Source organism: Chanodichthys erythropterus, chromosome 3, assembly GCF_024489055.1.
Source record: "Chanodichthys erythropterus isolate Z2021 chromosome 3, ASM2448905v1, whole genome shotgun sequence".
Taxonomy (NCBI): domain Eukaryota; kingdom Metazoa; phylum Chordata; class Actinopteri; order Cypriniformes; family Xenocyprididae; genus Chanodichthys; species Chanodichthys erythropterus.
This window is the reverse complement of record NC_090223.1, coordinates 44687397-44712221: the sequence shown is the minus strand read 5'-3', so window position 1 is coordinate 44712221 and position 24825 is coordinate 44687397. Positions and strand designations below refer to the sequence as shown.

Genomic DNA, 24825 nt, shown 5'->3' with positions numbered 1-24825 from the left:
AATGACATAATTTTCATTTTTGGGTTTTCCTTTAAGATTTTGCAGCCCATCATCGACCAAACCACACTCTTCACTATTAGCCCCTGCAAAACTGCAACATAACAGAAACCCTTTTAAGTCTAACAAATCTCCTCCTATATTAATCCTGTGCAAAAAACACCAAATAACACTTAATTTTAACATTATTCTCCTTGTACAGTCTGATGCAAAGCATGCTCCAACTCATTCAAAGTTCAGCTTAAGTTACTTTAAAGGTGCCATAGAACGTCTTTTCAAAGGATGTAATATAAGTCTAAGGTGTCCCCTGAATGTGTCTGTGAAATTTCAACTTAAAATACCCCATAGATTTTTTTTAAATTAATTTTTTAACTGCCTATTTTGGGGCATCATTAACTATGCACTGATTCAGGCTGCGCTGCCCCTTTAAATCACTCGCTCCCTGCCCTCCCGAGCTCTCGACTATAAGTACAGTTATACAGTGCATAAACAAAGTTCACACAACTAATATAACCCTCAAATGGATCTTTACAAGATGTTCGTCATGCATGCTGCATGCATGCATCGATTCCTGTGAGTAAAGTATTTATTTTTATGTTTACATTTGATTCTGAATGAGTTTGAGGCTATATGCTCTGTGGCTAACGGGCTAATGCTACACTGTTGGAGAGATTTATAAAGAATGAAGTTGTGTTTATGAATTATACAGACTGCAAGTGTTTAAAAATGAAAGTAGCGATGGCTCTTGTGGAGTTTGAGACTCACTGTATGTCATTTCCATGTACTGAACGCTTGTTATTCAACTATGCCGAGGTAAATTCATTTTTTGATTCTAGGGCACCTTTAAGTGCAATGAACTATATTTTAAATAAATTAACTAATTGAATTCACAGTATCTTTTTAATGTCACAGTTTTACAATGCAGTCATGTATAAAATGACTTCTTTAGTCATGTATAAAAGAAGAACAGGAAATGTTCATCAAAAGCTGAGTGGTGCTTCCTGAAACTGAGTTTGACCAAAAACACATGATCAATATAGTCAGTGTGTTTCTGTGCACAAGATGAATGTGTCTTCTTGATTTCTACCTAAAGGTGAGGCAATTTCCGATGGGGATTCTCAGTCTCCGCTGAGCCCAGAATCATTTTTGACAAAGCAGATTAACATGCTTTTTCCAAAGATAAACACATTCAGGATGGATGGAGCGCAGTGGGTCTGTTGCTCAGGCTGAGAGTAACATATTACATTATGGCGTATCAGTGGCCTTGTTACATTTATGCCATTATTTCAACAAAAAAAAGCCTGCCTGGCTTTCTCATTCAGCAAGACCCACTCTTCACTGGTGCTTTAGTTTGACCTTAATGTTAAAATAGACCTAACATAATTTTAGCGATATGGGTGGATGCTACTTCATTGTAAAGACAGGATAATGGGCTGCTGGTTTTTGGGGGTGTTTTATTAATAAAGTGGGTAGTTGCTGATAACTCCACTGACATTTATCCAGTTAAACTCCAACCTTTGCCGCTGCAATTTGCAAGACTTCCTTGTGTTCAGACGATCCATTTCATTAAATAACATAACTGGCCCCTGACCAATTACAATACTGTTGGTTTCTCATATAGGCTATCATTTTAAACCCCATGGGGCTACATGGAAAGTATTAAAGGTAAGCTGTGAAGTTATTATGCCTAGAGTGAACATAACTTAACAGGATTAGTATAATATATATACTTTTATGTCCCAGGGGTTAATGACGTTTATTAAAACAAATAGATTTCAAATCTCTTCTGATTGTTATATGAATATCACATTAAACAGTTTTAACATGTATTCATCATTTCATCATAATTGTACTACTTTTCAAATACCTTTATGCATAGATTTTGTTTTACCATTGTCCCAGATCATGACTTCTCATTTTATATTATGACAATCTCTCATAAAAAAATATGATTAAATGTTCAGAACTATGATATTTTAAACAAAGAACCATTTCTATATGTGAAAATAATCTATATAATATTTTCTATAGTTTAGGGTCCAAAACTATTAACTAAGACTTTTGCCTCATTAAACTCTTAATTACTACTTATTTGTAGTTAGTAAGGTTGTTGTTTAGGTATTGGGTAGGATTAAAGGATTAGTTCACTTTCAAATAAAATTTTCCTGATAATTTACTCACCCCCATGTCATCCAAGATGTTTATATCTTTCTTTCTTCTGTCGAAAAGAAAAGATCGCCTTCCAAGTGCTTCCGCCAAAACCGCATTTCTGTATTTTTCAAAAGCTTTTGCTGTATGTCCTACGCCTTTCCTATTCTACTTACGTAACGAACGCAGCACCAGTTCCATTTTTTTCTGTAAGTAGAATAAGGAAGGCGTAGGACATACAGCTTAAACTTTAACTATAAGGAGAATAATCCTGGAATGTTTTCATCAAAAACCTTCATTTCTTTTCGACTGAAGAAAGAAAGACATGAACATCTTCGATGACATGGGGGTGAGTAAATTATCAGGAAATTTGAATTTGAAAGTGAACTAATTCTTTAAGGGATGTAGAATATGGTCATGCAGAATAAGGCATTAATATTTGCTTTATAAATACTAAACAGCAAATAGTAATAAGCACCAGTTAATATTGAGAATTGGACCCTAAACTTAAGTGTTACCCTTCTATAGATGTAGCATCATTTCTACTGCATTGAGAAACTGAGAAAAACAAAGAAAATCAAAAAAAAGGTAAATATCACTTGACCACAGAATATTTCATGGTGTCATTTCCGAACTAGCTGCATTTTATTTTTTACATTATGCACAAATATTATTTTATTGTGTGTATTAGGACACATAAAATGTTATCTATATAAAAAAAGTTTTCTTTCAAAAATGTTAAAAAATGTAATTTCCACCACCATAATTCCAATCACAGAATGCCATTAAACACAAAACATCATTTGAGATGTGGCAGAAATGACACTATGATGGGAATTTAATTAATTGGAGAAACAATGACAATTGCCCTGTACTTTATGCATATACACTGTTGGACTACATATTGACCAAATTAAATAAACCAGCAAGAGTGTGAAAAATGTTCTGAAAAATGTTTTTTTTTTTTTTTTTTTTAAGAGCCTATAATTGAAAAAGAGAGCACCCACCTGTCCACAGACACCGCCGCCAAAGTAAAACTGCTAGCATACATGGTGAGGTTGATGAAGAAGTGAACCACCTTGCACATGAAGGACCCAAAAACCCAACCCTCCAGAGAGTAGATGGTTGCTTGGAAAGGCACACAGAAGATGATGAAGAAGAAATCGGCTACACTGAGGTTGAGGATGAACAGATTGGTTGTGTTGTACCCAACCTGTCCACTTCTGAGGAGCACAGCCAGTACCAGACTGTTCCCAATGGTCCCTAAGAGGAAGATGAGCGAGAAGACCACAGACACAATGACACTGGCTGGGTTGAGCTGGTAGCTCTCGGAGGAGTTCCAGTGGCCCATGGCTTTAGTCAGGTCCTCGTGATCTGACATTTTAAGACGGTAAGTTCCAGAGCCCTGCAAAAGGTCATAAATTATGAGACACTGATGTAGTTTGTGCTTAGACTCTAGGCAATTTCCTGCAAATCTCACAAATCTTTCCGGAAACTGAATCACATTGTGATGAGATTTAAAATCTCTTATGAGAAGTTTTATAGCTAGACCAGCACTAAGAGGAAATATCAGGAGGATCAGACTCAAGAAGTCATACATTTTGATGAACATGAAGTACATTTTGATTACAAAAGATCATGAAAGCTTGTGCAAGTACAAAGAGTCAAGACTCAAATCAATTTCAGAAAGCTATCATGACCTCTCCAAAGGCAATGAACCAGTCTTGTTGAGATATAAAGAGCATGGCACCATCTGGTTGAGAGCTAATCAAAATGAAATGGAAAAATTCACTTTGTAATCATCAGAGATCTTAGTGGAAAGTTGTTTGGATAAAAATATAGATGTGTCAATATGGCATGGTATTATGGGGTGCAATACATTGGATTATTGCAGGATCATATTAGCATGTTATTGTTGGTTAGACCTGACGAATGAGAAGGAATGCAATTTCCTACCAGTGGTAAGTCCACAGTATGTCCCAATAGGTGTTGCTCAGAATCAGCCAGCATCGACTTCTCCACTTCAGATATTGATCGGGCTATGGGAATTGAAAAAAAAAAAAAAAAGACATCAATTTTTATCTTTTCCATTAAAAAGCACACATAGTGAATTATACATGGTTGACTTCCCAATAAATAATATTTTGCTAGCACCATTAATAAGTTTTGAATCGATGGATTTAAATTCAGCTGAGTTAAATTCAGTTTCAAAATAGTTCATCTCTGGTTACACTTGATTTACATGCCAATTCAGACTACACTGCAAAATTGTGCGAGATAAGACTTGTTTTCATATCTCAAATTTATTGCATCTAAATTGACAAAATTTTGGTAGATTTATGCTTAAAACCAGGAAAAAAATTGATGTGGGGTACAGAATAATTGGAGTGAAGAAAAACTTAATTTGAGTCTCTGAGAAGTTTTAATAATTTATGCATTTTTTCTTCTCAAGTCAGTTAATATTAGTGCTCGAAAATATTTATTTTATTAAAGTATTACAATTGAATTAAATAAAAAAACATGGTAACACTTCAGTATGGAAAACACATATTTACCATTAACTAGGACCTTTGCCTCAATAAACTCTTAATTTACTGCTTAATAGTTAGTAAGGTAATTGTTGCAGCATTTAAAGGGTTAGTTCACCCAAAAATGAAAATTATGTCATTGTGTCTTTCCACATCCGTAAGACCTTCGTTCATCTTTGGAACATAAATTAAGATTATGTATAGAAGACATATTTATAACAGTTCATGTGACTACAGTAGTTCAACCTTAATATTATAAAGCGACGAGAATACTTTTTGTGCACCAAAAAATACAAAAAAATGACTTTTCAAAAATATTCTACTGATAGACAATTTCAAAACAGTGCTTCATGAAGCTTCGAAGCTTTACAATTTCTTTGTTTTGAATCAGTGGTTCGGAGCACCAAAGTCATGTGATTTCAATAAATCATGTGTTTCAAAATTTTAGAAGTACACGTGACTTTGGCAGTTTGATATGCGATCCAAACCACTGATTCGAAACAAAAGATTCGTAAAGCTTCGAAGCTTCGTGAAGCAGTGTTTTGAAATCGCCCATCACTAGATATTATGGAAAAATTATTATTTTGTTTTTTTGGTACACAAAAAGTATTCCCAGAGCTTTATAATAATAAAGTTGAACCACTGTACTGATTTAAATATGTTTTAGTACCTTTCTGGGCATCTGAAAATGTAAAATATCTTGCTGTCAATGCAGGCCTCACTGTATTTCATCTTAATTTGTGTTTTGAAGAAACAAAGGTCTTACAAGTGTAGAACAACATGAGGGTGAATAATAAATGACATTATTTTCACCCTTTGTGTGAACTAACCCTTTAAATTTACGTATTTGGGGTACGGATTTAGGAATGTAGAATATAGTCATGCAGAACAAGCCATTAATATGTGCTTTATAAGTACAAATATACAGCCAATATACAAGCTAATAAGCAACTAGTTAAAAGTGAGAATTGTTCCCAATACTAAAGTGTTACCTAAACCTTTCATAAAAATGATATATACTAATAATATAATGCAACAGGTGAATCCTGCAAAAGTAATGCAAACCTGAAATAAGAGCATTATTAAGTGTGGAAAAAGCAAGAGCTTTCAGGAAATTGGAGTAGCAAATGTGGAGCTGTTCTCCCTAATAGGCCGACAAAGTGCATTTTAAAAATGTGACATAACCAGCTGACAATAAAAAAAAAGTAGTATGTAGAATATAGGTGACTAATCTGCTCCATGCAGAAATGCGCACGTTCTATTAGTCTGTAATTGGCTGTCAGACATTCATCATAATATAATTAAAATACCAATCTTCAATCCCTCTTCAAAACCAATTTCATTACATCTACTGATTGTTTTGTTTGATTAAACAATGTAAGCCTTAAGATCACACAATCTTTTTTTCTCAAGCAGGAACCAAGAGTGACTCATTATTTAGCAAGACCTTTATAGCAGTAAACTGGGGTAAATGAACAGGAAGCAATTTACTCTGAGAGGTTAAGCTTTCCTGGACACATTTATCACATATATTTTCTTGCTTCTGCAATGTCTTTATCGATAATTGAGAGTAAAGGGGAAGTTAGAAAGCGATGAAAGGAGAGGAGAGAAAGACGAGCAAAAAGAAAATGAAGACATTTCAACAGACATTTGATTTCTTAAAAATAAAATAGAGGTTTGTTGATGTGTATTGACTTTGTTAAGGCATCTCAAAACCAATTTTTTTTTTTAATTATTTCTCAACAGTAGCTTTAAGTGCTTCTCTCTTTTTCATCTCCCATCTCTCAAGTGTTTTCAGAAATTATTTGAAAATCACCAATGCAATTCAGAAACAGCTCTTAACCAGATCAGCTCTGAGGATCTGTGAATTATGCTGCAGTGTTATTAATCAGACGGTGCAGGTTAGGTTGTTTATAGATTCATACCACAAGAGATTGTGTTGTTTGGCTTTTGGCATCTCAGTCTTTGGCATCTTTGTTTCAGAACGATCCCTTTTGTAAACACACCTGACTGTCTTTCATGTGAAGCCAGCTGTCTAGCTGTCAGTGAATATAACATCAAGCGTCCTTCAAGAAGCAGGGCTGTTTAACTGATCCCTTTGGTTACAGTGACAGAGTGCATCCGTTTTGTCACTTGTCGAATGGTGCACGAAACCGCCTCAAATAGCACCGCCTGTGTCACTAACCCCCCTTTTAAACTCGTTTGCCATTTAAAATTAATTGAGTCAAACTTTCATGAACTCATGAGCCAATTAAAAGCATCTCCGTACATGAACTACATCACTGTGGAGTGAGATTTCAAAAGAGACTCATTAAAGAATATGAAATGTATAGATATATTAAATGCAGCAGCAGAATAAATTGAGTATACGGAGACGTTACAGAAAGAAACATTGTAACCCAGATGCATTACATGTCAAATCAATGCAGTATATACAGTAAATTCATCTTGTAGGGTGAAGATAAATTCAGATAAATTAAGTCATGTAAAATGAACGCCCATGCTGTCCAAGGTCATCATAGAAATATACATGCATTAAACGTCATTCTTGAGGTGTCTTAGGAAATGTACATGCCAGAGAGTCCACATCTGATGACAGTATGACAATTTCAAACAGTTGCTTTTCACTTACCAGCTCATGAGATGAACCATGACTGTATATCCACAACTCAGTGTCATTGTAATATTGAGAAGCTTCCAGTCTCCAGAAAAGCTAGTGATGCTTTCAGAATGTAACAGCTCCTGAACAAGCTTCATCTCCTCTCATTCCGCTTCTCCGTTTCTCTATGCCTCTTACGTTCCCGCCCTCACTCCCCCTCACATATGGAGGCTCCTCCTCCACATTGTGGTAAAGGCTCACACTTTACTGCAAGAGAGAGAGAGAGAGAGAGAACATGCAGTGTTTCTTTCTCTATTCACATTCCCACAAAGATCTTTTCATGTGCGTTTCTAATGTTGCATCAATGCGGCTAAGATACGCACATGCACAAATCTAGAATAAGAACATGGTAAATTATTCAGAAGGAGGCCTGAACTCACGTGGTATTTACTTTTGGCATCACTTTTGCACATGGGCATTTTTTCTTTTAGAGGCATAATTTAGAAATCTATTGGAATATATTTCCCAAGAGATTGGAATTCAATTGCAATCCGTTTACAGTCCCCCCACCCCCCAAATTGGATACACACTATGACCAAATCAATACATCTCCAAGGCATCATTGCTCATGCTAATATGACAGAAGGATGGCATGTCTGCAAAACTGAAAGTGCACATTTTATACACATTTGTCTCAAATTTAAATTCAAAAATGTTAAACATCTTTGTTGATCCTGGAACAACATTCCAATCAGATTTGAGGAATAGGTTTACTGTTAATGTCAAGTTTACAAGCTTACAACAAGGGTTAGGGGATTCTTCTCCATTTTTCACCTATAATTTCCCTCTGATTTTATGGGTGGTGTATATGTTTTTGGAATGTTGTTCCAGCTCAACAAAAGATGCTGATCCAGTAGCACATATTACTTAGCAAAATCACAGCGATCAAAGAGGAATATTATATCCACTGTGTGTTTGCTCCTGGTCTTGGTCTGCAAAGGAGACATTCAGGTCACAACTGTGCACTACCTTTGAAATTCATCTATGAATGATGCACCGCCCAGACAACACATATACATGTTACATATACAACCCGAATTCCTGAAATGTTGGGAAGTTAAAAATAAAAGACTTTCAGATCACATGAGCCAATATTTTATTCACAATAGAACATAGATAACATAACAAATGTTTAAACAGTAAATTTTACACTTTTATCCAGTAAAGCTCATGCCTGCTACAGGTCTAAAAACAGTTGGGGGCAACAAATGGCTGAAAAAGCAAGAAACTTTGAAAAGATTCCGCTGGGAGAACATCTAGCAACTAATTAAGTTAATTGATATCAGGTCTATAACATGGTTATCTATAAAAGGGATGTCTTGGAGAGGCAGAGTCTCTCAGAGGTAAAGATGGGCAGAGCTGTGAAAGAGTGCGTACAAAGATTGTGGAATACTTTAAAAACAATCTTCTTCAATGTCAAATTGCAAAGGCTTTGCAAATCTCATCATGTACAGTGCATAACATCATCAAAAGACTCAGAGAAACTGGAGAAATCTCTGTGCGTAAGGGACAAGGTTGAAGACCTTTATTGGATGCCCGTGGTCTTCGGGCCCTCAGATGACACTGCATCACTCATCGGCATGATTGTGTAAATGACATTACTAAATGGGCCCAGGAATACTTTCAGAAACCACTGTCAGTAAACACAATCCGCCGTGCCATCTGCAGATGCCAACTAAAGCTCTATCATGCAAAAAGGAAGCCATATGTGAACATGGTCCAGAAGCCCCGTCGTGTCCTCTGGGCCAAGGCTCATTTAAAATGGACTGTTTCAAAGTGGAAAAGTGTTCTATGCTCAGAATTTGACATTCTTGTTGGAAATCATGGATGACATGTCCTCCAGGCTAAAGAGGAGGAAGACCTTCCAGCGTGTTATCAGTATTCAGTTCAAAAGTCAGCATCTCTGATGGTATGGGGCTGCATAAGTGCATACGGTATGGGCAGCTTGCATGTTTTGGAAGGCACTATGAATGCTGAAAGGTATAGAAAAGTTTTAGAGCAACATATGCTCCCCTACAGACAACATCTATTTCAGGGAAAGCCATGTGTATTTCAGCAGGACAATGCAAAACCACATACTGCAGCTATTGCAACAGCATGGCTTCATCATAGAAGAGTCCGGGTGCTGAATTGGCCTGCCTGGAGTCCAGATCTTCCACCTGGAGAACATTTGGCGCATCATTAAACAAAAGACAACCACGAACTCTTCAGCACCTGGAAATCTATATCAGGCAAGAATGGCACCAAATTCCAACACCAAGACGCCAGAAATTCATAACCTTGATGCCCAGATGTCTTCAAACTGTTTTGAAAAGAAGAGGACCTGTAGCAGGAATCAAATTTGAAATGAGATTGAATTGATGATTGTAAAATTTCTCTGTTTAAACATTTGTTATCTATGTTCTATTGTGAATAAAATATTGGCTCATGTGATTTGAAAGTCTTTTAGTTTTCATTTTATTCAAATTTAAAAACATCCCAACATTTCAGGAATTTGGGTTGTAACATATGTGTTGTCTGGGCGGTGCATCATTCATAGATGAATTTCAAAGGCAGTGCACAGTTGTGACCTGCATGACTCCTTTGCAGACCAAGACCAGGAGCAAACAAACAGCAGATATAACATTTGGATGTAACATTTCCGGACATTCGGGTTGTATGAGACTTTTTACAAAAGTTATTGTTATTGCCCTCCAAGATTAAATTACTTCCATCATTGTCTCCATTCCTATTGTCCAATTGGCTATGGAAAATGTATGAAAGCCATTTCAGCAGTACAGTAACTCAATCCACATGGACTAATGAAATTCCCTTTGGCACTCCAGTTTGGTACTCTAGGGTTTCCCCGCTGATGTTCAAGAACCTAAAATCAGATGAAATCATGTTGCCACATCCAGTTCTTTTGTTGTGCCACGGTCATAGAACTTCACAGTGACACACAATTGATGCATTTTATGTGTGCATACAGACACATTTGTTTGTATGTATTGGAACCTTTTTTTTTCAAAATTGAAATATCAATGGTAATTCGTAATGGTAATAAACTAATATCAGTATACAAATATATAAAAATACATTAGAATATATCTAAAGAAATGGAAAATAACTTGTCTTTCATCACAAAGTAGTTCCTATGATGTTTTGTCAAATTATAGTCACCTATAATTTTCATTATCACCTACAGATATTTTTATAACAAACCATAGATTTTGTTTTATACATGCGTCAGTTTGGATTTCAGAGACAGCTTTTTTTCTTCTATCTTCCTCAGCACATTCTATATTAAACATTCACTTAACATCTCAGGGAAGACCCTGAAGCAATTCCAATAATGTGTGAGACAGGACATGTGATTTTCTCCCTCAGCTATTCATCTGTCATGCTTGTTGAAAGTGCAATACAACAGGTACAGGGTTCACGTAACAAACAGAGAGGCTTAAATAAAACAGTCAATCATCACTAATAAGAATTCAGTATGCTGTCTGTTTTTTTTTTTGTTTTTTGTTTTTTTATGTATTCCATATTTCTTTAGGGTAAAGTTGCCCTTATTGCTATTTCCAATTCTTTACTCTGGGGTTTTTGAATTGCTGTGCAAAGTCTGGAAACAGGTAGAGTTGGTCACTGGGGACTGCTGCCACTTTGATGAAGACTATGGGAATGGATCCCTCAAGCGATCTCTAATAGCAGACGGGGCTTGAATACAAAGAGCATCATTACAGTTACGACCTCTGACTGATTGCGCTCTTGTTGTTCAGTGTAAGATTCAGCAGAATGCCTGATAATTTCATGCTGTATGTCTTTTTTTCTTATTTTCATCTATGATATTGATTTCAAAACACTTATTCTTTGAGTAAAGGGCACGATGCATCAAATTTTTATGTTGTCTCTCATCTGTGCTCTATATGTGTTATTTATTATGGGGAATTTGTAATACAAGTTTCTCGTTGCCACTGAAATGAAGAACAGGAGGCAGGCTATGTGGTCCATGTGTGGAAATTAACTGAAACATTGAAATCATCTGTTCTTGTGTGACCAGTGTGTCATAACAGGAATATCACTGCATATGTAATTGTATAGTCCATTTGCAGAGATAAACTGAGAGCTGCTAAAGATGTCACTTCAGCCACTTTATTCATGGTTGGCAATTAACAGACACTTGTCACCAAAATTAATCAATTTCTTCCAAAATTCAAGATAAGGGCTATTTCCACAAATATCAGCACTATTGTATGTGATCTTGATTTTATACAACATTTCAATTAAAAATAATTAATACTGTATGACATCTAGATACTTCTATTTCAGTAATTAAAATTACTACAATGAGCGAATGATTCAATGACTCATTCATTACAGACAGAAGACTTTGTTCCTGAATGAATCAACTGTTTTGAAAGAATCGATTGGATTAATGATTTTAATGACTGTGTTTGAATATGCCTGCTATATAATACAGACAAAAAAAAACAGTATTTAAAATTGTAGCATGTCCAAATTCATATTTTTCATAAAACAGTAAACAAAAAGTACCTGAATGACCTGCAACTAGCAGCGACATTTGAAGTGGGCAATTAATGGACTCATATAGTATAGAACATATTTTTTTTAATGACACATGCCTCCTTTGAGCTGCATTAAACAGTCTGTGTAAATTCATCTAAATGTCACAGCAGAAGTGGCTGCAGCTTCTGTACCACTTCTACTGTGCAAAAATGGCTTTTGTTAATACTGATTTTATTTAATAGATAACAGCCCTATATATACAAAGTTCTGTCATGAAACTCTAGATTGCACAGGCTGATAGGTCCTTAACTCAGTCTGCTGGCAATCACATCATTCTCTATAGGGCCCAGCTGACTGGTGTATCAGTAGCCTCGCTCTGAACTCATTGCCCAACCTTCAAATACTTGGTCAGCATTTGCTGTAGCAGTGGCAGCATGCTTTCAGAAACCCTCCACCTTCCCCAACTCCACATAGAGATCTGCTATGGATAATTCATGTATGCTATTATGTACAACAGCAGCATGTCTTGCTTGCTCGCAGCAGTGTGTCATGTATATGCTGTCAGTAGCAAGTCCTGTACTTGCTCTGCAGCAGCAATAACCAACAGCAGCAGCAATAACAGCAACAATAATCAACAGCAGCAGCAATAACAACAGCAGCAGAAATAATAGCAGCAGCAGAAGCAGCAATAACCAACAGCAACAGCAACAATAATAACCAACAGCAGCAGTCATAACAGCAGCAGCAATAACGACAGCAGCAATAACAACAACAGCAACAAAAACCAACAGCAGCAATAACATCAGCAGCAGCAACAACAACAGCAGCAACAATAACCAACAGCAGCAGCAGTAATAACAGCAGCAGCAGCAGCAACAATAACAATAACCAACAACAGCAGTCATAGCAGAAGCAACAATAACCAACAGCAGCAGCAGTAATAACAGCATCAGCAATAAGCAGCAGCAACAACAACAATAACCAACAGCAGCAGCAATAAGCAGCAGCAACAACAACAACAGCAACAGCAATAACCAACAGCAGCAGCAGCAACAATAACCAGCAACAGCAACAATAACCAACAGCAGCAGCCATAACAGCAGCAGCAATAGCAGAAATAATAGCAGCAGCAGAAGCAGCAATAACCAACAGCAGCAGCAATAACAGCAGCAGCAACAGCAAGAACAATAACCAACAGCAACAGTCATAACAGCAGCAGCAATAATGACAGCAGCAATAACAACAACAACAGAAACAATAACCAACAGCAGCAATAACAGCAGCAGCAGCAACAACAGCAGCAGCAACAATAACCAACAGCAGCAGCAGTAATAACAGCAGCAGCAACAACAACAACAGCAGCAGCAAAAATAACCAACAACAGCAGTCATAGCAGAAGCAGCAATAACTAACAGCAGCAGCAGTAATAACAGCAGCAGCAATAAGCAGCAGCAACAACAACAACAATAACCAACAGCAACAGCAATAAGCAGCAGCAACAACAACAGCAATAACCAACAGCAGCAGCAATGAGCAGCAGCAACAACAATAACCAACAGCAGCAGTCATTACAGCAGCAGCAATAACGACAGCAGCAATAACATCAACAGCAACAATAACCAACAGCAGCAATAACAGCATCAGCAGCAGCAGCAACAACAACAAAAGCAGCAGCAACAATAACCAACAGCAGCAGCAGTAACAGCAGCAGCAGCAGCAGCAGCAGCAAAAATAACCAACAACAGCAGTCGTAGCAGAAGCAGCAATAACCAACAGCAGCAGCAGTAATAACAGCAGCAGCAATAAGCAGCAGCAACAACAACAACAATAACCAACAGTAACAGCAATAAGCAGCAGCAACAACAACAGCAATAACCAACAGCAGCAGTCATAACAGCAGCAGCAATAACGACAGCAGCAATAACAACAGCAACAATAACCGACAGCAGCAATAACAGCAGCAGCAACAGCAGCAACAACAACAACAACAGCAGCAGCAAAAATAACCAACAACAGCAGTCGTAGCAGAAGCAGCAATAACCAACAGCAGCAGCAGTAATAACAGCAGCAGCAATAAGCAGCAGCAACAACAACCAACAGCAACAGCAATAAGCAGCAGAAGCAACAACAACAACAACAGCAATAACCAACAGCAGCAGCAGCAACAAGCAGCAGCAACAACAACAACAACAGCAGCAGCAATAACCAACAGCAGCAGCAACAACAATAACCAACAGCAGCAACAATAACCAACAGCAGCAGTCATAACAGCAGCAGCAATAACAACAACAGCAACAATAACCAACAGCAGCAATAGCAGCAGTAGCAGCAGCAGCAGCAACAACAACAGCAGCAGCAACAATAACCAACAGCAGCAGCAGTAATAACAGCATCAGCAGCAGCAACAACAGCAGCAGCAGCAAAAATAACCAACAACAGCAGTCGTAGCAGAAGCAGCAATAACCAACAACAGCAGCAGTAATAACAGCAGCAGCAGCAATAAGCAGCAGCAACAACAACAACAACAATAACCAACAGCAACAGCAATAAGCAGCAGCAACAACAACAACAGCAATAACCAACAACAGCAGTAATAAGCAGCAGCAACAACAGCAACAACAATAACCAACAGCAGCAGTCATAACAGCAGCAGCAATAACGACAGCAGCAATAACAACAACAGCAACAATACCCAACAGCAGCAATAACAGCAGCAGAAGCAGCAACAACAGCAGCAGCAACAATAACCAACAGCAGCAGCAATAACAGCAGCAGCAGCAAAAATAACCAACAACAGCAGTCGTAGCAACAGCAGCAGCAACAACAACAGCAGCAGCAATAACCAACAGCAGCAGCAGCAACAATAACCAACAGCAGCAACAGCAACAATAACCAACAGCAGCAGCCATAACAGCAGCAGTAATAGCAAAAATAATAGTAGCAGCAGAAGCAGCAGCAATAACCAACATCAGCAGCAGCAATAAGCAGCAGCAGCAACAACAACAACAGCAATAACCAACAGCAGCAACAGCAACAATAACCAACAGCAGCAGCCATAGCAGCAGCAGAAGCAGCAATGACAGCAGCAGCAACAGCAACAATAACCAACAACAGCAGCCATAACAGCAGCAGCAACAATAACCAACAACAGCAGTCATAGCAGAAGCAGCAATAACCAACAGCAGCAGCAGCAGCAGTAATAACAGCAGCAGCAGCATCAATAACCAACAACAGCAGTCATAGCAGAAGCAGCAATAACTAACAGCAGCAGCAGCAGTAATAAAAGCAGCAACAGCAGCAACAATAACCAACAACAGCAGTCATAGCAGAAGCAGCAATAACCAACAGCAGCAGAAGCAGCAGTAATAACAGCAGCAGCAGCAATAACCAACAGCAGCAGCAGTAATAACAGCATCAGCAGCAGTAATAACAGCAGCAGCAACAGCAGCAGCAGCAGTAATAACAACATCAGCAGCAACAGCAACAGCAGCAACAATAACCAACAACAGCAGTCATAGCAGAAGCAGCAATAACCAACAACAGCAGTCATAGCAGCAGCAACAATAACCAACAGCAGCAGCAGTAATAACAGCAGCAGCAGCAACAATAACCAACAACAGCAGTCATAGCAGAAGCAGCAATAACCAACAGCAGCAGCAGTAATAACAGCATCAGCAGCAGCAGCAGCAGCAGCAACAATAACAGCAACAATAACCAACAGCAGCAGCAGTAATAACAGCAGCAGCAGCAACAATAACCAACAACAGCAGTCATAGCAGAAGCAGCAATAACCAACAGCAGCAGCAGCAGCAGTAATAACAGCATCAGCAGCAGCAGCAGCAGCAGCAACAATAATCAACAGCAGCAGCAGCAGTAATAACAGCAGCAGCAACAACAACCAACAGCAGCAGCAGTAATAACAGCAGCAGCAACAATAACCAACAACAGCAGTCATAGCAGAAGCAGCAATAACCAACAGCAGCAGCAGTAATAACAGCATCAGCAGCAGCAGCAGCAACAATAACCAACAGCAGCAGCAGTAATAACAGCAGCAGCAACAATAACCAACAACAGCAGTCATAACAGCAGCAGCAGCAACAGCAACAATAACCAACAGCAGCAGCAACCAACAGCAGCAGCAACAATAACCAACAACAGCAGTCATAGCTGAAGCAGCAATAACCAACAACAGCAGTCATAGCAGCAGCAACAATAACCAACAGCAGCAGCAGTAATAACAGCAGCAGCAGCAACAATAACCAACAACAGCAGTCATAGCAGAAGCAGCAATAACCAACAGCAGCAGCAGCAGCAGCAGTAATAACAGCATCAGCAGCAGCAGCAGCAACAATAATCAACAGCAGCAGGAGTAATAACAGCAGCAGCAACAGCAGCAGCCACAATAACCAACAACAACAGTCATAGCAGAAGCAGCAATAACCAACAGCAGCAGCAGTAATAACAGCATCAGCAGCAGCAGCAACAATAACCAACAGCAGCAGCAGTAATAACAGCAGCAGCAGCAACAGCAGCAGCAACAATAACCAACAACAGCAGTCATAACAGCAGCAGCAACAACAACAACAACAATAACCAACAACAGCAGCCATAACAGCAGCAATAGCAGCAATAACAGCAGCAGCAACAGCAACAATAACCAACATCAGCAGCAGCATTAAGCAGAAGCAACAAAAACAACAACAACAGCAGCAGCAATAACCAACAGCAGCAACAGCAACAATAACCAACAGCAGCAGCCATAACAGCAGCAGCAATAGCAGAAATAATAGCATCAGCAGAAGCAGCAATAACCAACCGCAGCAGCAGCAATAACAGCAGCAGCAGCAACAGCAACAATAACCAACAGCAGCAGCAACCAACAGCAGCAGCAACAATAACCAACAACAGCAGTCATAGCAGAAGCAGCAATAACCAACAGCAGCAGCAATAATAGCAGCAGCAACAGCAACAATAACCAACAACAGCAGTCATAGCAGAAGCAGCAATAACCAACAGCAGCAGTAATAACAGCAGCAGCAGCAGTAATAACAGCATCAGCAGCAGCAACAACAGCAGCAGCAGTAGTAATAACAGCATCAGCAGCAGCAACAACAGCAGCAGCAGTAATAACAGCATCAGCAGCAGCAGCAACAGCAGCAACAATAACCAACAACAGCAGTCATAGCAGAAGCAGTAATAACCAACAGCTGCAGCAGTAATAACAGCAGCAGCAATAACAGCAGCAGCAATAACAGCAACAATAACCAACAGCAGCAGCAGTAATAACAGCAGCAGCAACAGCAGCAGCAACAATAACCAACAACAGCAGTCATAACAGCAGCAGCAATAAGCAGCAGCAACAACAGCAATAACCAGCAGCAGCAACAGCAACAATAACCAACAGCAGCAGCAACCAACAGCAGCAGCAACCAACAGCAGCAGCAGCAACAATAACCAACAACAGCAGTCATAGCAGAAGCAGCAATAACCAACAACAGCAGTCATAGCAGCAGCAACAATAACCAACAGCAGCAGCAGTAATAACAGCAGCAGCAGCAACAATAACCAACAACAGCAGTCATAGCAGAAGCAGCAATAACCAACAGCAGCAGCAGCAGCAGCAGCAGTAATAACAGCATCAGCAGCAGCAACAATAATCAACAGCCGCAGCAGTAATAACAGCAGCAGTAGCAACAGCAGCAGCAACAATAACCAACAGCAGCAGCAGTAATAACAGCAGCAGCAACAATAACCAACAACAGCAGTCATAGCAGAAGCAGCAATAACCAAGAGCAGCAGCAGTAATAACAGCATCAGCAGCAGCAGCAGCAACAATAACCAACAGCAGCAGCAGCAGTAATAACAGCAGCAGCAGCAACAGCAGCAGCAACAATAACCAACAACAGCAGTCATAACAGCAGCAGCAACAACAACAACAATAACCAACAACAGCAGCCATAACAGCAGCAATAACAGCAGCAGCAACAGCAACAATAACCAACATCAGCAGCAGCATTAAGCAGAAGCAACAACAACAACAACAACAACAACAACAGCAGCAGCAGCAATAACCAACAGCAGCAGCAGTAATAACAGCAGCAGCAGCAACAACAATAACCAACAACAGCAGTCATAGCAGAAGCAGCAATAACCAACAGCAGCAGCAGCAGCAGCAGTAATAACAGCATCAGCAGCAGCAGCAGCAACAATAATCAACAGCAGCAGGAGTAATAACAGCAGCAGCAACAGCAGCAGCAACAATAACCAACAACAACAGTCATAGCAGAAGCAGCAATAACCAACAGCAGCAGCAGTAATAACAGCATCAGCAGCAGCAGCAGCAGCAGCAACAATAACCAACAGCAGCAGCAGTAATAACAGCAGCAGCAGCAACAGCAGCAGCAACAATAACCAACAACAGCAGTCATAACAGCAGCAGCAACAACAACAACAACAATAACCAACAACAGCAGCCATAACAGCAGCAATAGCAGCAATAACAGCAGCAGCAACAGCAACAATAACCAACATCAGCAGCAGCATTAAGCAGAAGCAACAAAAACAACAACAACAGAAGCAGCAATAACCAACAGCAGCAACAGCAACAATAACCAACAGCAGCAGCCATAACAGCAGCAGCAATAGCAGAAATAATAGCATCAGCAGAAGCAGCAATAACCAACCGCAGCAGCAACCAACAGCAGCAGCAACAATAACCAACAACAGCAGCAACCAACAGCAGCAGCAACAATAACCAACAACAGCAGTCATAGCAGAAGCAGCAATAACCAACAGCAGCAGCAATAATAGCAGCAGCAACAGCAACAATAACCAACAACAGCAGTCATAGCAGAAGCAGCAATAACCAACAGCAGCAGTAATAACCAACAGCTGCAGCAGTAATAACAGCAGCAGCAATAACAGCAGCAGCAATAACAGCAACAATAACCAACAGCAGCAGCAGTAATAACAGCAGCAGCAACAGCAGCAGCAACAATAACCTACAACAGCAGTCATAACAGCAGCAGCAATAAGCAGCAGCAACAACAGCAATAACCAGCAGCAGCAACAGCAACAATAACCAACAGCAGCAGCAACCAACAGCAGCAGCAACCAACAGCAGCAGCAACAATAACCAACAACAGCAGTCATAGCAGAAGCAGCAATAACCAACAACAGCAGTCATAGCAGCAGCAACAATAACCAACAGCAGCAGCAGTAATAACAGCAGCAGCAGCAACAATAACCAACAACAGCAGTCATAGCAGAAGCAGCAATAACCAACAACAGCAGTCATAGCAGAAGCAGCAATAACCAACAGCAGCAGCAGCAGCAGCAGCAGTAATAACAGCATCAGCAGCAGCAGCAGCAACAATAATCAACAGCCGCAGCAGTAATAACAGCAGCAGTAGCAACAGCAGCAGCAACAATAACCAACAGCAGCAGCAGTAATAACAGCAGCAGCAACAATAACCAACAACAGCAGTCATAGCAGAAGCAGCAATAACCAAGAGCAGCAGCAGTAATAACAGCATCAGCAGCAGCAGCAGCAACAATAACCAACAGCAGCAGCAGCAGTAATAACAGCAGCAGCAGCAACAGCAGCAGCAACAATAACCAACAACAGCAGTCATAACAGCAGCAGCAACAACAACAACAATAACCAACAACAGCAGCCATAACAGCAGCAATAGCAGCAATAACAGCAGCAGCAACAGCAACAATAACCAACATCAGCAGCAGCATTAAGCAGAAGCAACAACAACAACAACAACAACAGCAGCAGCAGCAATAACCAACAGCAGCAACAGCAACAATAACCAACAGCAGCAGCCATAACAGCAGCAGCAATAGCAGAAATAATAGCAGCAGCAGAAGCAGCAATAACCAACCGCAGCAGCAGCAATAACAGCAGCAGCAGCAACAGCAACAATAACCAACAGCAGCAGCAACCAACAGCAGCAGCAACAATAACCAACAACAGCAGTCATAGCAGAAGCAGCAATAACCAATAGCAGCAGCAATAATAGCAGCAGCAACAGCAACAATAGCCAACAACAGCAGTCATAGCAGAAGCAGCAATAACCAACAGCAGCAGTAATAACAGCAGCAGCAGCAGTAATAACAGCAGCAGCAGCAACAACAGCAGCAGCAGTAATAACAGCATCAGCAGCAGCAGCAACAATAACCAACAACAGCAGTCATAGCAGAAGCAGTAATAACCAACAGCTGCAGCAGTAATAACAGCAGCAGCAGCAATAACAGCAGCAGCAATAACAGCAACAATAACCAACAGCAGCAGCAATAACAGCAGCAGCAACAGCAGCAGCAACAATAACCAACAACAGCAGTCATAACAGCAGCAGCAATAACCAACAACAGCAGTCATAGCAGCAGTAACAATAACCAACAGCAGCAGCAGTAATAACAGCAGCAGCAGCAGCAGCAACAATAACCAACAGCAGCAGCAGCAGCAACAGCAGCAGCAACAATAACCAACAACAGCAGTCATAACAGCAGCAGCAACAACAATAACCAACAAAAGCAGCCATAACAGCAGCAATAGCAGCAATAACAGCAGCAGCAACAGCAACAATAACCAACATCAGCAGCAGCATTAAGCAGAAGCAACAACAACAACAACAACAACAACAGCAGCAGCAGCAATAACCAACAGCAGCAACAGCAACAATAACCAACAGCAGCAGCCATAACAACAGCAATAGCAGAAATAATAGCATGAGCAGAAGCAGCAATAACCAACCGCAGCAGCAGCAATAACAGCAGCAGCAGCAGCAGCAACAGCAACAATAACCAACAGCAGCAGCAACCAACAGCAGCAGCAACAATAACCAACAGCAGCAACAGCAACAATAACCAACAGCAGCAGCCATAACAGCAGCAGTAATAGCAAAAATAATAGTAGCAGCAGAAGCAGCAGCAATAACCAACATCAGCAGCAGCAATAAGCAGCAGCAGCAACAACAACAACAGCAATAACCAACAGCAGCAACAGCAACAATAACCAACAGCAGCAGCCATAGCAGCAGCAGAAGCAGCAATGACAGCAGCAGCAACAGCAACAATAACCAACAACAGCAGCCATAACAGCAGCAGCAACAATAACCAACAACAGCAGTCATAGCAGAAGCAGCAATAACCAACAGCAGCAGCAGCAGTAATAACAGCAGCAGCAGCATCAATAACCAACAACAGCAGTCATAGCAGAAGCAGCAATAACTAACAGCAGCAGCAGCAGTAATAAAAGCAGCAACAGCAGCAACAATAACCAACAACAGCAGTCATAGCAGAAGCAGCAATAACCAACAGCAGCAGAAGCAGCAGTAATAACAGCAGCAGCAGCAATAACCAACAGCAGCAGCAGTAATAACAGCATCAGCAGCAGTAATAACAGCAGCAGCAACAGCAGCAGCAGCAGTAATAACAGCATCAGCAGCAACAGCAACAGCAGCAACAATAACCAACAACAGCAGTCATAGCAGAAGCAGCAATAACCAACAACAGCAGTCATAGCAGCAGCAACAATAACCAACAGCAGCAGCAGTAATAACAGCAGCAGCAGCAACAATAACCAACAACAGCAGTCATAGCAGAAGCAGCAATAACCAACAGCAGCAGCAGTAATAACAGCATCAGCAGCAGCAGCAGCAGCAGCAACAATAATCAACAGCAGCAGTAGCAACAGCAGCAGCAACAATAACCAACAGCAGCAGCAGTAATAACAGCAGCAGCAACAATAACCAACAACAGCAGTCATAGCAGAAGCAGCAATAACCAACAGCAGCAGCAGTAGTAACAGCATCAGCAGCAGCAGCAGCAACAATAACCAACAGCAGCAGCAGTAATAACAGCAGCAGCAGCAACAGCAGCAGCAACAATAACCAACAACAGCAGTCATAACAGCAGCAGCAACAACAACAACAATAACCAACAACAGCAGCCATAACAGCAGCAATAGCAGCAATAACAGCAGCAGCAACAGCAACAATAACCAACATCAGCAGCAGCATTAAGCAGAAGCAACAACAACAACAACAACAGCAGCAGCAATAACCAACAGCAGCAACAGCAACAATAACCGACAGCAGCAGCCATAACAGCAGCAGCAATAGCAGAAATAATAGCAGCAGCAGAAGCAGCAATAACCAACCGCAGCAGCAGCAATAACAGCAGCAGCAGCAACAGCAACAATAACCAACAGCAGCAGCAACCAACAGCAGCAGCAACAATAACCAACAACAGCAGTCATAGCAGAAGCAGCAATAACCAACAGCAGCAGCAATAATAGCAGCAGCAACAGCAACAATAACCAACAACAACAGTCATAGCAGAAGCAGCAATAACTAACAGCAGCAGTAATAACAGCAGCAGCAGCAGTAATAACAGCATCAGCAGCAGCAACAACAGCAGCAGCAGTAATAACAGCATCAGCAGCAGCAGCAACAGCAGCAACAATAACCAACAACAGCAGTCATAGCAGAAGCAGTAATAACCAACAGCTGCAGCAGTAATAACAGCAGCAGCAATAACAGCAACAATAACCAACAGCAGCAGCAGTAATAACAGCAGCAGCAGCAACAATAACCAACAACAGCAGTCATAGCAGAAGCAGCAATAACCAACAGCAGCAGCAGCAGCAGTAATAACAGCATCAGCAGCAGCAGCAGCAGCAACAATAATCAACAGCAGCAGCAGTAATAACAGCAGCAGCAACAACAACCAACAGCAGCAGCAGTAATAACAGCAGCAGCAACAATAACCAACAACAGCAGTCATAGCAGAAGCAGCAATAACCAACAGCAGCAGCAGTAATAACAGCATCAGCAGCAGCAGCAGCAACAATAACCAACAGCAGCAGCAGTAATAACAGCAGCAGCAACAATAACCAACAACAGCAGTCATAACAGCAGCAGCAGCAACAGCAACAATAACCAACAGCAGCAGCAACCAACAGCAGCAGCAACAATAACCAACAACAGCAGTCATAGCTGAAGCAGCAATAACCAACAACAGCAGTCATAGCAGCAGCAACAATAACCAACAGCAGCAGCAGTAATAACAGCAGAAGCAGCAACAATAACCAACAACAGCAGTCATAGCAGAAGCAGCAATAACCAACAGCAGCAGCAGCAGCAGCAGTAATAACAGCATCAGCAGCAGCAGCAGCAACAATAATCAACAGCAGCAGGAGTAATAACAGCAGCAGCAACAGCAGCAGCCACAATAACCAACAACAACAGTCATAGCAGAAGCAGCAATAACCAACAGCAGCAGCAGTAATAACAGCATCAGCAGCAGCAGCAACAATAACCAACAGCAGCAGCAGTAATAACAGCAGCAGCAGCAACAGCAGCAGCAACAATAACCAACAACAGCAGTCATAACAGCAGCAGCAACAACAACAACAACAATAACCAACAACAGCAGCCATAACAGCAGCAATAGCAGCAATAACAGCAGCAGCAACAGCAACAATAACCAACATCAGCAGCAGCATTAAGCAGAAGCAACAAAAACAACAACAACAGCAGCAGCAATAACCAACAGCAGCAACAGCAACAATAACCAACAGCAGCAGCCATAACAGCAGCAGCAATAGCAGAAATAATAGCATCAGCAGAAGCAGCAATAACCAACCGCAGCAGCAATAACAGCAGCAACAGCAACAATAACCAACAGCAGCAGCAACCAACAGCAGCAGCAACAATAACCAACAACAGCAGTCATAGCAGAAGCAGCAATAACCAACAGCAGCAGCAATAATAGCAGCAGCAACAGCAACAATAACCAACAACAGCAGTCATAGCAGAAGCAGCAATAACCAACAGCAGCAGTAATAACAGCAGCAGCAGCAGTAATAACAGCATCAGCAGCAGCAACAACAGCAGCAGCAGTAGTAATAACAGCATCAGCAGCAGCAACAACAGCAGCAGCAGTAATAACAGCATCAGCAGCAGCAGCAACAGCAGCAACAATAACCAACAACAGCAGTCATAGCAGAAGCAGTAATAACCAACAGCTGCAGCAGTAATAACAGCAGCAGCAATAACAGCAGCAGCAATAACAGCAACAATAACCAACAGCAGCAGCAGTAATAACAGCAGCAGCAACAGCAGCAGCAACAATAACCAACAACAGCAGTCATAACAGCAGCAGCAATAAGCAGCAGCAACAACAGCAATAACCAGCAGCAGCAACAGCAACAATAACCAACAGCAGCAGCAACCAACAGCAGCAGCAACCAACAGCAGCAGCAGCAACAATAACCAACAACAGCAGTCATAGCAGAAGCAGCAATAACCAACAACAGCAGTCATAGCAGCAGCAACAATAACCAACAGCAGCAGCAGTAATAACAGCAGCAGCAGCAACAATAACCAACAACAGCAGTCATAGCAGAAGCAGCAATAACCAACAGCAGCAGCAGCAGCAGCAGTAATAACAGCATCAGCGGCAGCAACAATAATCAACAGCCGCAGCAGTAATAACAGCAGCAGTAGCAACAGCAGCAGCAACAATAACCAACAGCAGCAGCAGTAATAACAGCAGCAGCAACAATAACCAACAACAGCAGTCATAGCAGAAGCAGCAATAACCAAGAGCAGCAGCAGTAATAACAGCATCAGCAGCAGCAGCAGCAACAATAACCAACAGCAGCAGCAGCAGTAATAACAGCAGCAGCAGCAACAGCAGCAGCAACAATAACCAACAACAGCAGTCATAACAGCAGCAGCAACAACAACAACAATAACCAACAACAGCAGCCATAACAGCAGCAATAGCAGCAATAACAGCAGCAGCAACAGCAACAATAACCAACATCAGCAGCAGCATTAAGCAGAAGCAACAACAACAACAACAACAACAACAACAGCAGCAGCAGCAATAACCAACAGCAGCAGCAGTAATAACAGCAGCAGCAGCAACAACAATAACCAACAACAGCAGTCATAGCAGAAGCAGCAATAA

At 40.9% G+C, this 24825-nt stretch overlaps 1 protein-coding gene across 2 annotated transcripts in view; it reads right to left on the bottom strand.

The window, feature by feature from the left end:
- galr2b (galanin receptor 2b) overlaps positions 1-24825 on the bottom strand; it is a 59975-nt gene that overhangs the window by 5305 nt on the left and 29845 nt on the right. Inside the window, exons 2-4 of one of the 2 annotated variants that reach the window (XM_067375973.1) lie at positions 7306-7539; positions 4102-4184; positions 3153-3550 (exon numbers count right to left, since the gene is read on the bottom strand). In XM_067375973.1, coding sequence (XP_067232074.1) covers positions 3153-3550; positions 4102-4155 — 452 coding nt within the window. In that variant the 5' untranslated portion in view covers positions 4156-4184; positions 7306-7539. Of the gene's footprint in view, positions 1-3152; positions 3551-4101; positions 4185-7305; positions 8067-24825 lie in introns of those variants that run through there. The other variant, XM_067375983.1, reaches the window with a different exon arrangement.